Source organism: Castor canadensis, chromosome 6, assembly GCF_047511655.1.
Source record: "Castor canadensis chromosome 6, mCasCan1.hap1v2, whole genome shotgun sequence".
In the NCBI taxonomy this organism is placed as follows: Eukaryota; Metazoa; Chordata; class Mammalia; order Rodentia; family Castoridae; genus Castor; species Castor canadensis.
The window spans coordinates 37,064,619-37,079,895 of record NC_133391.1 but is presented as its reverse complement, the minus strand read 5'-3'; the positions used below and the strand labels follow the sequence as shown (position 1 = coordinate 37,079,895).

The 15,277-nt window shown below is 49.3% G+C and overlaps 1 protein-coding gene across 12 annotated transcripts in view; it reads right to left on the bottom strand.

The window, feature by feature from the left end:
* Positions 1-14,972, bottom strand: part of Chd4 (chromodomain helicase DNA binding protein 4) — a 30,663-nt gene extending 15,691 nt beyond the window's left edge. For 4 of the 12 annotated variants that reach the window (XM_020158273.2, XM_074076204.1, XM_020158274.2 and 1 more), the window contains exons 1-23: positions 14,813-14,972; positions 13,793-13,970; positions 10,176-10,297; positions 9,763-9,978; positions 9,431-9,549; positions 9,087-9,328; positions 8,729-8,856; positions 8,363-8,498; positions 8,051-8,229; positions 7,603-7,842; positions 6,545-6,748; positions 6,232-6,437; positions 5,777-5,908; positions 5,596-5,692; positions 4,624-4,815; positions 3,955-4,155; positions 3,647-3,784; positions 3,266-3,387; positions 2,963-3,136; positions 2,489-2,630; positions 2,268-2,399; positions 2,038-2,155; positions 175-299 (exon numbers count right to left, since the gene is read on the bottom strand). In XM_020158273.2, coding sequence (XP_020013862.1) covers positions 175-299; positions 2,038-2,155; positions 2,268-2,399; positions 2,489-2,630; positions 2,963-3,136; positions 3,266-3,387; positions 3,647-3,784; positions 3,955-4,155; positions 4,624-4,815; positions 5,596-5,692; positions 5,777-5,908; positions 6,232-6,437; positions 6,545-6,748; positions 7,603-7,842; positions 8,051-8,229; positions 8,363-8,498; positions 8,729-8,856; positions 9,087-9,328; positions 9,431-9,549; positions 9,763-9,978; positions 10,176-10,297; positions 13,793-13,892 — 3,465 coding nt within the window. In that variant the 5' untranslated portion in view covers positions 13,893-13,970; positions 14,813-14,972. The remainder of the gene's footprint in view (positions 1-174; positions 300-2,037; positions 2,156-2,267; positions 2,400-2,488; positions 2,631-2,962; positions 3,137-3,265; positions 3,388-3,646; positions 3,785-3,954; positions 4,156-4,623; positions 4,816-5,595; positions 5,693-5,776; positions 5,909-6,231; positions 6,438-6,544; positions 6,749-7,602; positions 7,843-8,050; positions 8,230-8,362; positions 8,499-8,728; positions 8,857-9,086; positions 9,329-9,430; positions 9,550-9,762; positions 9,979-10,175; positions 10,298-13,792; positions 13,971-14,812) is intronic. The other 8 variants (XM_074076208.1, XM_020158277.2, XM_074076209.1 and 5 more) reach the window with 3 other exon arrangements.
* Between the last annotated feature and the right edge of the window lie 305 nt (positions 14,973-15,277).

Genomic DNA, 15,277 nt, shown 5'->3' with positions numbered 1-15,277 from the left:
CCCTACCCCCAAACACCAACCTCAATCGTGTTACCCAAAATAGGACAATAACTAACCCAAACTCTCTGGCTTCTAATAAGGTAAATGACATTAAAAAAAAAAAAAAGCATTGTTTCTTCATCAACAAATTCCACACGGCTGCCTGAGTCTCCCCAGGCTGCTAACTCTGCTCACCTGAATGTCGTTGTGAGGGTTCCAGTCAGAGTCATATATGATAACTGTGTCAGCAGTGGCCAGATTGATCCCAAGGCCCCCAGCACGAGTGGAAAGCAAGAAGCAGAACTGTTGGGCACCCGGCGCTAAGAAAAGAACCAAAAACACCATTAGAAGTGTCTCCTAAATCCCAAGTAATACAGAGAAAGAATGTCAGGAATACAGAACAAATTAGGCAAATACCACAGAAATAACTGTTGTAAGCAAGATCCCCTGAGGGATACTGAAATTGGCATGAAAATTTAAGAACAACCAGAATATTAGCACAGTCTCAAGTACCTCCCTCAAAATATTTTTATAAGTTATAATGGGAAAAAGTTAACTTTACAGTAGAGAATCTCAGGTGCCACCTTAACCAAGTCATCAACGATCACAGGAAATGAAACGTATGACTATATCATGTCACCCCCAATATGATACAGCATCAGTTCCATGGTATTCGTGTCTAAAATGTCTAATCAAAGCAAGCAGAAACATCAGACAAACCCAAACTTAAAAGACACATTTCAAAGTAATTCATCAAGCCAGGCACCAGTGACCTACAATCCTAGCTACTCAGGAGACAGAGATCAGGAGGATCATGGTTCGAAGCCAGCCCAGGCAAACAGTACACGAGACCCTATCTCAAAAAAAAGCCCATCACCAAAAAGGGCTGATGGAGTAGCTCAAGGTGTAGGCCCTGAGTTCAAACCACAAAAAAAAAAAATTGATCAGTACTCATCAAAAATATCAGTTCTCATCATGAAAGAACAGGAAAAAAAAAAAAAACTGAAGAAATGTCACAGACAGAAAGAGGCACAGTAATTAAATGCAATGTGGAATCTGGGATTGGATCCTGAAACAGAAAACAGGACATTAAGGGAAACACTGGTGACATTTAGTTAAGGTTTGTAGTTAAGAGTATGACACCAATGTTAAATTCATGGTTTTGCCAGGCACCGGTGGTTCACGCCTGTAATCCTAGCTACTCAGGAGACATAGATCACGAGGATCAAGGTTCAAAGCCAGCCCAGGCAAATAGTTTGTGAGACCTATCTTGAAAAAAAAACCCAAAACAAAGCAGGGCTGGTGGAATGGCTCAAGTTGTAGGCCTGGAGTTCAAACCCCAATACTGCAAAAAAAAAAAAAAAATATCCTGGTTTTGTAATTATACTGTGGTTTTAAAATTTGTTATTATTAAAAGAAGCAGGGTGAAGGAGATACATAAACTCTCTGTACTGTTTCCTAACTTTTAAAAAGTCCAAAATTTTTTCAAAATAGAAAGCTGAGCCAGGTGCCAGTGGCTCACACCTGTAATCCTAGCTACTTAAGAGGCAGAGATTAGAAGGACTGCGGTTCAAAGCCAGTCTGGACAAATAGCTCAAAAGATCTCATCTCGAAAAAAATCCATCACAAAAAGAAAAGGGCGGGGGATGAATTGGTGGAGTGGCTCAAGGTATATTCCCTGAGTTGAAAACCCAGTACCGCAAAAAAAAAAAAAAAGTTCAGAAAAAAAAGATGTCTACTGAAACAGACAAGTCTGCCACTAACTTGGTATTTGAACTTCAACAAATCTGATCCCTCTAAACCTCAAGATGCAATGAGGAAGGTTAGATAAAATGCTTTTTTCTAGCAGAAAGAACAAAGGCTCCAAATGGGAGGGAAAAAAAATCTCTTAGGAATAGTCCAATTCATTCTTCCAGTTGGAATATTCCAAAAACTTTCCTACTGAATATCAATTGATGAAGACCCAAAAGAACTGCACAGAGATGCGTAAGAACAAGTGATCAGTCCAAAGGTACAAGAGGATGGGGACATCTACAACTAAACCACTCCTTCTCTTACCATTGAAGCGGTCAATGGCCTCTTGACGCATGTTCCCAGTGATTCCACCATCAATACGTTCATATTTATAACCTTCGTGTTCCAAGAAATCTTCTAACAAGTCCAGCATCTTGGTCATCTGTAAAAGGAATATCTTCATTATGGAGGAGTCAGGTGATGATCCTTTTCCTCATGTCACTGAGGGCTGTCCATTATTGTTCCCAAAACTCCTAGGCAGGCACACATCATACCTGGGAGAAGATAAGTACACGATGCCCACCCTCTTTAAGGTTCTTCAGCATCTTCTGTAACAGTAACAATTTCCCAGAGGCTCTAATTAGGGCACTGCCATCATACATGCCATTAGGCATCTTAGGGGCTTCCTGAGAACAGAAGCAAAGGAAAAAATACTGAAAGAAAGCCCCAGGGAGGATTTACAAACAAGAGAGGGACAAGAGGTGACACAACATACCATTGCTGCCACAGGGAAGAGGTATGGGTGGTTGCAGCACTTCTTAAGATCCATCACCACATTTAGCAGAGAAACCTGGTTGCCACCACCTCGAGCATTGAGTGCTTCAAAATTTCTAGTGAGGATGTACTTATAGTACTTCCTTTGGAGAAGACAGAACAATAGGTCAGAATGAACAGCCTTTAAATGACTAATAACCAGCCCCACGGTCTGAGGTCTTCTTTCCAACACATTTCACTTTGGGGCTAAGGAAACCTAAGAACAAGCACCATCATCGTGCTAAATGAGGGAATGTATAACTAAGAACTACATGATGCTGCAGCTCCCTGGCATCAAGTTTCTTTAGGTCCTGCTTGCTCCTGTCACCAGATGCCTTGTAGGTGAGTTGGGGGAAGGATGAGACACACTTTGTGGACTGGCAGATGTCTATCATTTTGCAAAATGGGGTCAGTGTTTCTACCCCTTCAAACTCACTTCTGCATAGGGCTCAGTTCCACACGCACAATCAGTTCTGTCTTGGACGGCATGTTCTTGAACACATCAGCTTTGAGCCGCCGCAACATGTGAGGCCCCAACATATCGTGTAGTTTTTTAATCTGATCCTCTTTGGCGATATCAGCAAACTCCTCCAAGAAGCCTTCCAAATTGCTTCAGAGAGAAGAGACAATGTTGTTGTTGGTGGGGGAGAAATGAAAAAAAGGAGGAGATATAGAAGTTGGACAACATGAAGAATTAAAAGGAGAATCATGAGCTGACTATGGATAAACACACACTTACTGGAACCTCTCAGGGGTGAGAAAGTTGAGAAGATGAAACAATTCCTCGAGATTGTTTTGTAACGGAGTCCCAGTCAGCAGCAGCTTGTGCTGTAGTGAGTAACCATTCAAAACCCGGAAGAACTGGTGAAGTAGATGAAGAGAGATGAAACTCAAAAAAACAAGGGCACTAGTGTATCTCTGCTTCATTGCTCAATAGATAGTTCAGCCTCTCACCCCACTCCCATCATCATTTTTAAATTAAGGACTGGTCACCAAGGGCTATCATATTTGAGGAAGGAGACAGAGAGCTTTTTTCCCTTTTCTCTCTGCCTTGGTTTCCCCTAACAAGTAGGTGGTGGTATTAGAAGACTTAAACTGGGGACTATAACTCCCTCCTCACCTTAGACTGATTGTTCTTCAACCGATGGGCTTCATCCACAATGAGGCAGGCCCAATCAATAGAACCCAAGATGGCCATATCAATGGTGATCAACTCGTAGGATGTCAGCAACACATGGAATTTCACAGATGCCTCTTTCTGCATGAGTACAACCTGGTCACTAGTGGCCCACACCTCCAGTATAAGCACCACCACTCCCCACTCCCAGGGTTATCCTTTTGCCTCACCCAGAACAAGGTGACAAGGAGGCAAACTAAGCCCAAAACTGCCACTCTCTCTCTAGAGGTAGCCTCCTCCCACTGAGATACCTTCATACGGGAGGCCTTCTTGCCACCACGAATGGCATTGTCTTCAAAGGAGAACTCATTCTCCCGGATGATGGCTCGGCTGTCCTTGTCACCCACATAGGTCACCACATACATATCAGGAGCCCACATTTCAAACTCTCGCTCCCAATTGATGATGGTAGAAAGAGGAGCACTCACTAGGAAAGGGCCTTTGGAATGACCCTTGGAAGAAGAAAAAGGGTGAATCAGGACTAAGGGTCCCATCACAATGCGCCCCAGCACCCACTACCCCCCAGCTTCTCAAACAAAGCCAAGGCCTGGCATCTTCACTGCTGCCTCTCCCCTCCACCCTTCTCATTTATAAAAAAGTCTTACCCACTCCTTTTCAAAAGCCATGGTCCACCTTCACAGAGAGCCTTTCCCTACTAATTAAACCCAAAATTCTGCTGACCTCAGCACACATGTGTTTTCCCCAGGACTGTGGATCATGAACCCATTGCTAATTCTACCATGGCTCCACCCCACCGAATCTTCCTCTATGAGCCTTTGTCTATCTTTCTATCCCTCAGTAGTGTTCATCTGGGTCAGAGGCCAATTTCTTTCCTCCCTTTCCTCTTTCCTCATAGTACAAAAAAAAACCACAAGTACAAAGTACCCACACAAAAAACAAACAGCTCCTGCTGTCCTCACCTCCTTGTAGAGAGAATAGAGAAAGACTGCTGTCTGTACAGTTTTTCCAAGGCCCATCTCATCAGCCAAGATGGTGTCTGTGCCCTGAGCCCAGGAGAAGCGCAACCAGTTCAAGCCCTCCATTTGGTAAGGGTGTAGGGTTCCACCTGTGGCATCCAGGTACTCTGGCTGTCGCTCATACTTCACTGTTGGCTGAAGAATGAAATAGAGAAGTCAAGAACTGGCAAGGAATTCCCTTTTTCCAAATTTGACAGTAGCTGCTTCCTCCTCAAATGTCCCAGAGAGAGCTACAAAAAATTGGGAAAGCTGGGCATGGTGGTACACACCTATAATCCCAACACTTAGGAGGCTGAGCAGAAAGATCCTGAATTCCAGACCAGCCTGGGCTACAAAGCAAGGCCCTATCTCAAAAAAACAATAAAAATGCACACAAAAAGGAGGGTTATTGCATTTGTGTACAGTTTAGGATCCTACAAAAAGCAAGGCAACTAACTTGCCAAGCTGCCCTGATCTCAGTCCTACATTGATCACTGAAAAAACAAACAAACAAAAAAAACCCACATCAAAACTCCCTAACAATAATTTTACTGATCAAGATCTACCAAGTGAATAATCATGTCCCTTCTAGATTCATTTTTTTTAACCTTACCTGCCTTCAATATTATACTATATAAACAAAACCCAGAGGAATTGAGACGAGAATTAAGGGGCAAAGATGCAAGTTTCAAAAAGTTTGATTATGTGACTCCTCCCTAGATAATCATACAACTGCTTTTTGCTAATGGTAGAAAGAGAAAGTAACTGTAGTGGTATCTGACTTAGAGAGATGTGGGTAAGTGGACTTCTTAATGCATTCTGAACTATAACATTATGTGCAGGTGGTTACTTGCAACACCATCATCAGACTGGGACAGACAAGCTATAGACCACCCTAGTCAACAAACTGTGCCGTCCTCTTCTGTCCCAACTCACATCAACCGTTGGAGTCTCAGGAGGCCTCTCCAGTTTCCTCAGCTTCACCTTCTTGAGCTTCTTGCCTGGTCTTCCTTCCTCACCCCTCATCAGCTCCCTAAGGAAGGAAGAAGACATCCTACAGCTGCACAGAGTCCTTTTCAAAAAGAAACAACTATACTCCTCTCCTCAAATCACTCACCTGTGATTCCAGTAGCTCTGCTTAAACAGGTCATAGTCCTGTATCTCCACATCCTCACTCTCCCAAGATGCCTGGTCATAGGGTAAGTCCCGCCACTTGATCAAGTAGTGGACATGGCCCTTCTTATCCACACTACAAGGTCAGGAGAGAAAACCCTCAGAGCCAGAGGCAACTCTCCTTGCCTCCCAAATCAGCCTTGCTCTCAAAAACTGACATATGTTTCACACTACTCTAAATATGCCACAGATCCCACAGGGCCTCTATTATGCCTATCTTTGGATCAAAAATTATCTCTAATCTATACTCTCCTATGGCTCAAATTCCAGGATTCAGTCATTTAATTAAAATACAGAACGAATTCCAAGAGTAAGTTACTGGCAACATCCATTTTTTAACACCTCTAGCAGAAGTCTCCATGGACATATATGCCTACCTCCAGTGGGCCCCAAGGGTACCTGTGGTTGAGAATTCGGTGGATCATCATCCACTCGGGTTTTATTCCATAACGATAAAAGCGTTCCTCCATCTCTGCAAACTTGGGATCCTTGTTCTTTCGCTTTCGGCTCTTCTCTTCATCACCACCAAAGTCACCAGAAGGTGGCTCATCCATATCATTCTTCCGCTGATAATTTCGGAACATCACTTGACAGTGCAGTTCCAACTGGGAACAGGAAGAGAAAGTAAGTCAGAGAAAGGAGCTTTGTCCACTCTGCCACAAGGCTGTTTTCTTCAGTGCTGCCCCACATCTCCAGCCTGTCCCAGGCTCACCTGCAGTTCTGACACCCAGGAGCAGTGCCAATAAGACATGCCTTGCCATTTCACAAAAAACTGCCGCTCTGGCCGCCCCTCCAAGGGCTTGGGGGAGGGAGTGTTGGGATCAGCATCTGGAGGCCGAGGCACTGGTGTGGGAGACGGTGGCTGACCCCATTTCCAGATCAGGATCTTCTGCACTTTACCTTTTAGAGCCGGACACTAAGGAAAAAAAAAAAAGAGGATAACTTAACCACAGTTTTAAACCATGGGGAGAAAATAGTACAGCCCACAACCTCAATTTTGTCAAAGGATCATTAAAATCAAGCAAAATCTAATCTGAGGACCTTCTTAGAGAAAAAACATTAGAATTTTCTCATTTGGGGTTTGTACGATACCATCACACTCCTTCATGCCTAACAGACCCAGTACCTAGACAGTAACCTAAAATAAGTGGACATAAAAAACTGACAGACCTATAGCCCAGCATCTCTTAAGCAGTCTAAAAAGTAAGTGGCCATATTAAACACTCTAAGCTACCAAGAACCTGACGCAGGGCATCAGGACAGGAAAAGACACTCTATATTAGAACACTACTTCATCTCTCTTAAGATGGCTGACAAAACTAAGTGCCGGTGGCTCATGCCTATAACCCTAGCTACTTCGGAGGCTGAGATTGGGAGGATCACAGTTTGAGGCCAGCCCTAACAAATACATCGCGAGACCCGCCCCCCCATTTCCAAAACAACTAGAGCAAAATGGACTGGAAGTATGATTCAAGTAATGGCGCACTTGCTTTGCAAGCACAAAACCTTGGGTTCAAACCCCAGTTCCACTGGGAAAAAAAAAAAAAAAGGGCTGGCAAGACAGCAACTCCTCTGTTCAAAGTTAATTCTGTTTTCCCACGAAAACGGTGCCCCAAGAGTTCATGAAGACAGCAAACAGCTGTCTCAGAGCTGTCCGATGACCTCTGCTGCACCTCAGTCTCACAATATTTAGGCATTGCGAGGGAAACCCTTCTGCCAGGCGACACTTCCCACGTCTTGCACCCTCCTGGCTGAAGAAAAGCTGCTCACCGTACAACGGGGACAGAGCCATTCACCATTGGGGATCTCTGGCAGTGGGGGATTCAGGCAGTGGATATGGTAGGAAGAGGGACAGGTGTCACAGCACAGCAGCTCTCCCCCATCCTTGCAGACACGACAGAATTCCATATGGTGGTCATCCTCCTCTTCAGGGTCTCCCCCAACCTCCTCCAGGATCTCCTCGCCCTCTGAATTGTCCTCTTTTGCCTCCCACTGGATGCCTTCCTTCTCCTGCAGGAAAAGACCAGAGATTCAGATTATTACCACCCCACCCCACCGCCATCCCAAACCAGCATCTTGCCCATTGCTCCTTTGGCTGCTTCCCAAAGCTCACAACCAGCAGTACCACCATTTCTGTTTCCACTCAGGCCCAAAGGAGCTTTACAGTCCCACCCTTTCTCTTGCGGGTGCCCAGGGGCCACAGTGGCCAGGTACTCACACAGTGTGGGCAGCTCCACTTGCCCTCGGGGGCCTTCTCCATGTCCGGATCCAGGCACACCATGTGGTAGGCTCGGGGACAGGTATCACACAGGATGATCTCACCGCCTTGCTGGCACACCTCGCAATAGTCCTGGTGGTCTGTCTCATAACCATCCACAGCAGTCACCTCCTCCTCGCCTGGGCAAGGAAGAGGGAAAGCCCAGTTATTAGAAAAAAACCACCTCCCCCCAACCCCTATCTCCTAAGGGAGATTCTTCCCCAGCCATTCCCACCTTATCCCATTACACACAGACACGGAAAAGAAACACACCTTTCTTTTTCTTTTTAGTGGTTCGGAGTTTCTTGCGGCTTCGACTACTGCGGCTGGTGGAACCATCAGAAACAGAATAGCTATTGATACTGGCATCATCCAAGTCAGATTCCACATCTAAGTCGTCATCCTCACTCTGGCAGAATGAAAAGGAATAAGATTAAAAGTTCAAGCCCAGGAGAAGGAGAGTAGTGAAGAGAGGGGGTTGCTCCCTCACCAGGGGTCCTGGGACCCCAGCTAGAACTACAAAGGACCACACACCTGCCTAAGGCCAATTGCTGGTGTTCCTATGTGCCTGACAAGTGGTAACATTCTTTCTATTACACACAGTTCCCTCCTCCCCAAAGGTATGGGCCAGGGTCTCACCGAGGATCTCTTACGCTTGGAACCAAAACCTCCCAGCTTGATTTTCAGGGGTGCTACTTTCTTGGGTTTAGGCTTCTTGGCATCAGGTACACGAGGGCTGCCCTTGGGCTTCCTCCGAGCATTGGGACCTAAAATCAGGATACATCCAAATATTTATCACAGGGCAACTGACAGAGAAAATAAAATCTTCACCTAAGCTTGCTTCACCATGTCTAGCCTCCCAAACCTCCCTCCTAAATCCAAGACCCACTCCTTCCTCTGGTCTCCTACTAGGATTGGCACAAAAGCATTCCTATGCTCTCTGTCCTTAGACTCCTAGGCCCACCCTAATACCTCTTCCACTGAACCCCATTCTCACCTTTGCCCTCCTTGGTCTTGGCCTTGCGGATAGGCACCTCCACAGGAGGAGGTGGTGGTGCAACCTCAGTGGCTGTCACCATGCTCTCCACCACAGCCACTGCTGCCGCCGCTGCTGCTGCCACTGAAGCCCCAGAGCTGCCTTTGAAGGGGTTGTTGGTACTGAATTCCCTCCACTTTGCACCCAAAACCATCATCATCTTAGAGACAGCAATCTTGGGGTTTTTGGCAGCAATGAGGGGTCTAGTAGAGAAGAAGAAAGATTTAAGAATAAGAGGGAGGAAAAAGCAGCAAGACATCATAGAAGGACTCTTCTCTCCCATCTCTGAGACCCTCCTGGTTTACCGGACAAACTGGCTGAAGGCCTTGTAGTTGGTGAGGGTTCGGTAGTCCTCCTCTGAGAACACATGGTCAATGTCTTCCATGCCCCAGTCTTCCAGAAGTTGAGCAGATGATTTAGGCTCCTACACAGAAAGCATGGTCAAGGACATGCCACCTAGTGCCCAGACGTGCTAAGGGAGTCTGAGTTAAAAGTATAGCTTGCAAAAGCAGGGAATGAGAGAACTAAGAGGAAATCATTAGTAATAGGTGGAGACATCTTCTGAAGGGCAGTAGAATATCTGGGAAACCAAGGACAGGGGTTAACAGGATGAAGAAGAGGATGAAGGACGAGGCACCTTTGAATCATCGTCATCATCATCCTCCTCCTCTTCCTCCTTCCGCTTGGATTTGCTCTTCTTCTCTTTCTTAGGTCCAAGCTTCTTCTTCTTCTTCTTGCCAGGGGTATAGTCGCTGCCCTCACTGTCTGAACGCAGAGCCACCTCTTCCTCCTCCTCCACAAACTCTGGTCCCTCCCCAGAGCTGTCCCCCAGCTGCCGGCATAAGAGCAAACGCTGGAGCAGGGAAGGGGGAGAGCGAGACAGACACACACATGCTACACACATGCTGACCTCAGGACAGCCCTGAGGCTCATCCCCAGGACTAGGCCCATGGCACCAGAAGAAGAAACAAACACCTTCAGCCCTGCAACCCTTCTTGGAGTGCCTCCCATCTTCCTCTCATCCCTCATCACATTCAGTCACCCACTCACCTCCTTTTTTTGGCGCTTGCTCTTAGGGATTTTAGGGTCCCGAGGTTTCTTAGGCTTTTTCTTCTTCTTGAGCTTTGGAGTCTCTGCTTCTGACAAATCCTCTTCCGGGTCCTCTTCGTTTTCTACATATACATGGCAAAGTCATAGTCAGAGAAAAGACCAATAGCAAAAGGGTAGGGCCTAATCCAGGGGTTTAAATTGTATTCCCACCTCTTGTCCCAGATTCCTCTGAAGAGAACTGCTATACTCTCCAGAGAAGGAAGCTGATACCCAGGACAAAAACAGACAAAGAGAGAGCTGTATATACCCGAAATAGGCCTGCCAGGCCAGACCAGGCCCACCTCGGGCAGCTGTCCAGGCTGCTGCCTCTTTTCCCCACTCCTTCAGCAGCCCTCTAGATGTTCACCGGTGCAGCTGAATCAAGCTGCCTAGAGTTTAGCAAGCAAGAGAACTAGATTGAAGCCTCCTGCAACTGGCAGCAAGCTGTCCACAAGCCACAGGATGAGCATGGAAGGTCTTTACTCAGAAGGCAATAACCATAGAACACACTTCCCCAAGATCCCAGAATACTTGGTTCAGGGGTCCCAGAAACCACACCCCTCTAACTTCTTTGGGGTCATCACTGCTCAGAACAACCAGGATCCTCCAGCCTTAGGTTCAGTTGCCAGCCCAACCTGACACCCAATCACAATTTCCCTTCTCCATCTCCAGTCCTATTGCTCCTACCCAGCTTCTCCTGGGTCAGCAGCCTCTTCTCCCCAGGGGCCCAAATCAGCCCAGCTGTCACCATCTCCCCCTCCCAATCCTCCTCCCATCTGGCTCCACCTCCTCCCTGGCTGGAAGCACACACAAAGCCTGGGTAACAGTGGAGCTCCTGGGCAGGGATAGGTGGGAAGGGGCATGAGGGGGAGGAGAAGGCCAGGAGGCAGCTTCCTTTGTAACAGACATTCACACCAGCTCCCAGTTCCCTCCTCCCTCATCTTTCTCCCTCTTCCCAAACCACCCCCGCCCAAGGTGGGGGGGAGTAGAGAAGGGAGTGGAAAGAAGGGAGTGCCTCACCCACTGAGGAGAGGGAAAATGGCTCCTGACCACAGAAGCCAGCCCAGGCACCCAGCTGCCAACATAGGACAGACAGGAAGTGGCAGGGAGGGGGTGGGGTTGACAGAGGTAGCTGGGGAAAGCTTACCCTCACAGAAGTCTTCCCAAATTATTACCTGGCCCCAGGTTCAAGTGTCACTGATCTCTAACACTTACTCTGTAATGAAACTGTTCACAAGGTCACCCTAATGTCCCCCTAGGCAAGGAAACCAAGACAAACATGAAGAAGAATACTGTGAAAGAGACTAGGTCACTCCTCAATCTTAATTATTTTTTTCAAATCACCAGAACCAAGACTTAACAAAGGCTCAGGAGCTGTGGTCAGAGCATAGAACCTTCTTCCCAAGTTACAGATAAAGCTTGAGAAATGGGAACCCAAAAGAAGTCTCAAAGCTCAGTTTTATCATCCCCACCATGTCTTATCCAACATATGGGGATCAGGTGCACACCAAAAAGTAGTGGAACCTAGATAATGACTGCCAACAGTGTATGTTCCCTTCAATTCTACACATTCTCTTAGTTCATGACCCCAAGAACTAGCCCTAAAATGCCTCTGCCTCCACCATTCCTGAGCTAGACAGATCCTAGGGAACCTGAGACATTAGGCTGGACAAAGCCCCATCAGCCTCCCCTTCTCACTCAGCCTAAGATCAGGCCAGGAGCTAGAAAGCTCCTCCCATTCCCTAGGGAATGGAACACCAGCCTGCATCTCACCAGAAAGAATATTTTCTTAAGGGCTTCTCCCCAGTAATCCCCATGTCACCTCCCAACCAGCTACATCTCCATTCTTCCTCTTTGCCTCCATAAAAACTAAACATGGAGCCAAGGACAAGTCCATGAAGGCGAAAGGAACATCCTTGCACTCCATACAACCCCCAAACTTCTCAGACAAATAAAGTGCTCAAATGGCAAGAAACAAACTGGCTGAGATAGAAAGGAAGATTTGGGAAAGGGGCAGGAAGGGTGTGGCAAGTGGAAAAACTGGGTCATTCTACACCTTGGGGGCAGAGTTCACCATGGGAGACTGCGCAGCTCCCAGTCAATTTGAGGGCAACCCCAGACCAAGGAGCCAATGGAAGGCCAAGATATGAACAACAGTGACTGGGCAGTACTACTTTTCATGCCCCTCACACAAAGGACGAAAAGAAGGTGAGCCTTGCCCTTACTACCACAACTTTTCACGCCCCACCTTGAGTAGCCCCATCTTGGGTATAGGCATAGAAATCTGCCACCCTCCCCCTCACAGTGATAGTTCTCCAGCCTAGGCCAACAGCTGAAAACTCAACCACAAGACTGGCTGGGCTCTTAATGGCCTCAGGTTGAAGTTAAGAATTCTAAGTTAGAAAATACCAAATGTGAAAGCATTTGTCAGACCACCTCAACTTCCAGCTGCAGCTCAGAGAAGGCAGAAGTGAAAGACATTCCATGAAAAACAAAAACAGGACCACAAAGCCCTAGAATGAGAAGAAAACCTGAAGCAGAGTAAATGGGAGAAATGTTACATAGAAAGAAAAAAGGCTAGAAACTGGAGGAAAAAAAGAAGGTCAAGGAAACAAGTAGGTGACTTAGCTATAGGGCTCTGAGAAGGAAAGAAAAAAACAACCACTTAGAAGCATGACATTAACCATCATTTGAGGACAGACAGAGCTACTCCAATCAGGTATGGTGGTTATAATCATACAAGTTTGGCCAGTCTAGGGAACCACCCCAAAACACAGATAGCACAACCCCTAACACACCTACACAAACACCTCACACCGCCAGTCCAAACCCCAGCAACCTCTCAGAGGCCAAACCCTCTAGGAAAGAAGCCAGGATTCTTTCCATTCACCAGAGGGAGAGGGGTGCCCTCCCTTCTTCTGCCCCTCCTTACTAGAAAATGCATCCTCCCCTAGACCCGATCCCTTCCCCACTCAAAACATTCCAGCAATCCGCCTGGCTAAAAGCGCTCTAGATCCGCTAAGGAGCGCGATTCAAACTTCACAGTTGAAAACAGCACAGAAAACCGGTAACTGATCAGAAGCTAAATATAATCCCACAAGTAACCAGCACTCTCTTTCCTTTCCCGCAGCAACCACAGGATCTGATCGGACTAGCACAGATGCCAGGCTGGGCTCCTGCAACAGAAATCTTCAAGGCCCCCTCGACCACCACCAAATAGCCTCCGGAGGTTCCAGCTACCTGCATTCCTCCAAGGACCCGCACAACTGCTAGACTAGAGAGCTCCCTCAACTGGGAACTGCGGAGCATTCAAGACAGACGAGCGCAGCCCGCTTGCATCTGGGTCCGCGGTGCCCGGGAGGCACATGGCTTCCACCACACACACACACACACACACACACACACACCCCACCCCCGCCCCACACCAGAGCTCTGCAGAAGGGAACCGCTCCCTTCGGATGCCCTCCACCTCGGGCTCCGCACATAGCCAAGCGAGCAGCACCACCCTGCCTCACCGGACTCTCTGGGCAGGGACCCAAAGCCTCCTTCCTGCCCTGGGCCCTTGGGAAAGATGTTACCTGGGTGGGGTGGGGGCAGGCTGTTGTTCAAAAGTGCATCCATATCCTCCTCCTCGCTGCCCGCTGAGCAGGGGGACGGGGAGCCCAGGCCCGACGCCATCCCCTTCCGCTCCCGGCCAGGGAATTGGCCCAGCTGCTCCTGCCTGCGGCCTGGGGCCCTCTACACAGGCCCGAGTCACTGTGCGGGGGAGGGGGGGAGAGAGAACAGTCAGTGACGCGCACTGTCCCCCTCCCCCATCCGCTCTTTCCGCCCCCCACCCCAGCCACCCTAGCAGGGCACCCGAACCACTCAGGCTGAACTTAGTTCCACACTCCTCGGGGGCAGCCCGGAAGCCGGCTCCCCAGCAGGAGCCCCCACGAAGAGAGGGAGCGACGCCCCCGAAGTCAGGCTGGTGCAAGCTTGGGGAGGGGACAAGCCGGGCTGGACCGAGCCGGGTGTGACGAGGAAAGGGGTCCGAGTGGCCGAGGCGCGGGGGAAGGGTGGCCGGGGGAGGTGGCAGGAGGCGAGGAGTTCGGGGACACAAGGTCACTTGGGAGTGGGGGGGGCGCCTCCCTGCGCCTGGGGAGGGGCCAGTCCCCAGACAGGGCAGCTCTCCAAAGGCTGTCCTCTGGGACAACTCAGGTTCTCAGCCGGAACCGCGAGGACCAGGGGGCGTGGAGGCTCGGGCGCTGCAGGGGTCCCCAGCCAGGGACACCGGGGGCCCGAGCGCTTCTACTGGGAAGGGGGCCGGGCCACGTGTCCCGGGGGGCAAGTGAGCAAAGGGTGAGGGGGCGAGCGCCGGGCATTGTGGGAGCCCGAGCCCGAGGTGGGGGTCGCGAGGTATAAGGCTCGGGCAAGGTTAGGAAGGGGGATGGGGGAGGCCGGGACCCTGCAGGGAAGGGAGAGGAAGGGTCGGCTCCTCAGGGCAGGGGGCGGTCCGCGGATCCAGGACCGGCTGAAGAAGGGACAGGTGAAGGGATGACTCTGGGGCTTGTCGGGCTGTGAGGGGCGTCTCTCTGGGAGCCCCGCGCTTTCCTCACCCCAGAGCCGCCGCAGGTCGCGCAGGGTCCGGCCCGGTGTCACTCCCGCTCCGGCTCCTCCTCGCCGCGGCCGAAGGGGGGAAAATGGCTCCGGCTCCGGCGTCGCCTCTTAAAGGGCCCGAAACACCGGCCGGGAAATCCCACCGCACAGGCCCCGCCCCCCCACGGACAGCCCATAATAACCTCAACCAACTCCAACCCCCCCTCCACTACCTCCACCCTCCTCCCTAGGTCTCCCGGGCAACCCCCGCCCCCTCGTCGCTCAGGCAACCAATGGCCACGCCCCTTCGAGCGCGCGCGCGCGTGTCACCCGGGCAACCGCCCACCTCCTGGCCATCCCATAATACACACGGACACCCCACATACACACACCCGGGCCTCCCCACTCCATACACACGTATGTCTGGGGGCTGCTGACATCCAATATTGCAAACCTTTTGCAACTAACCTTATCACCACCTCAAA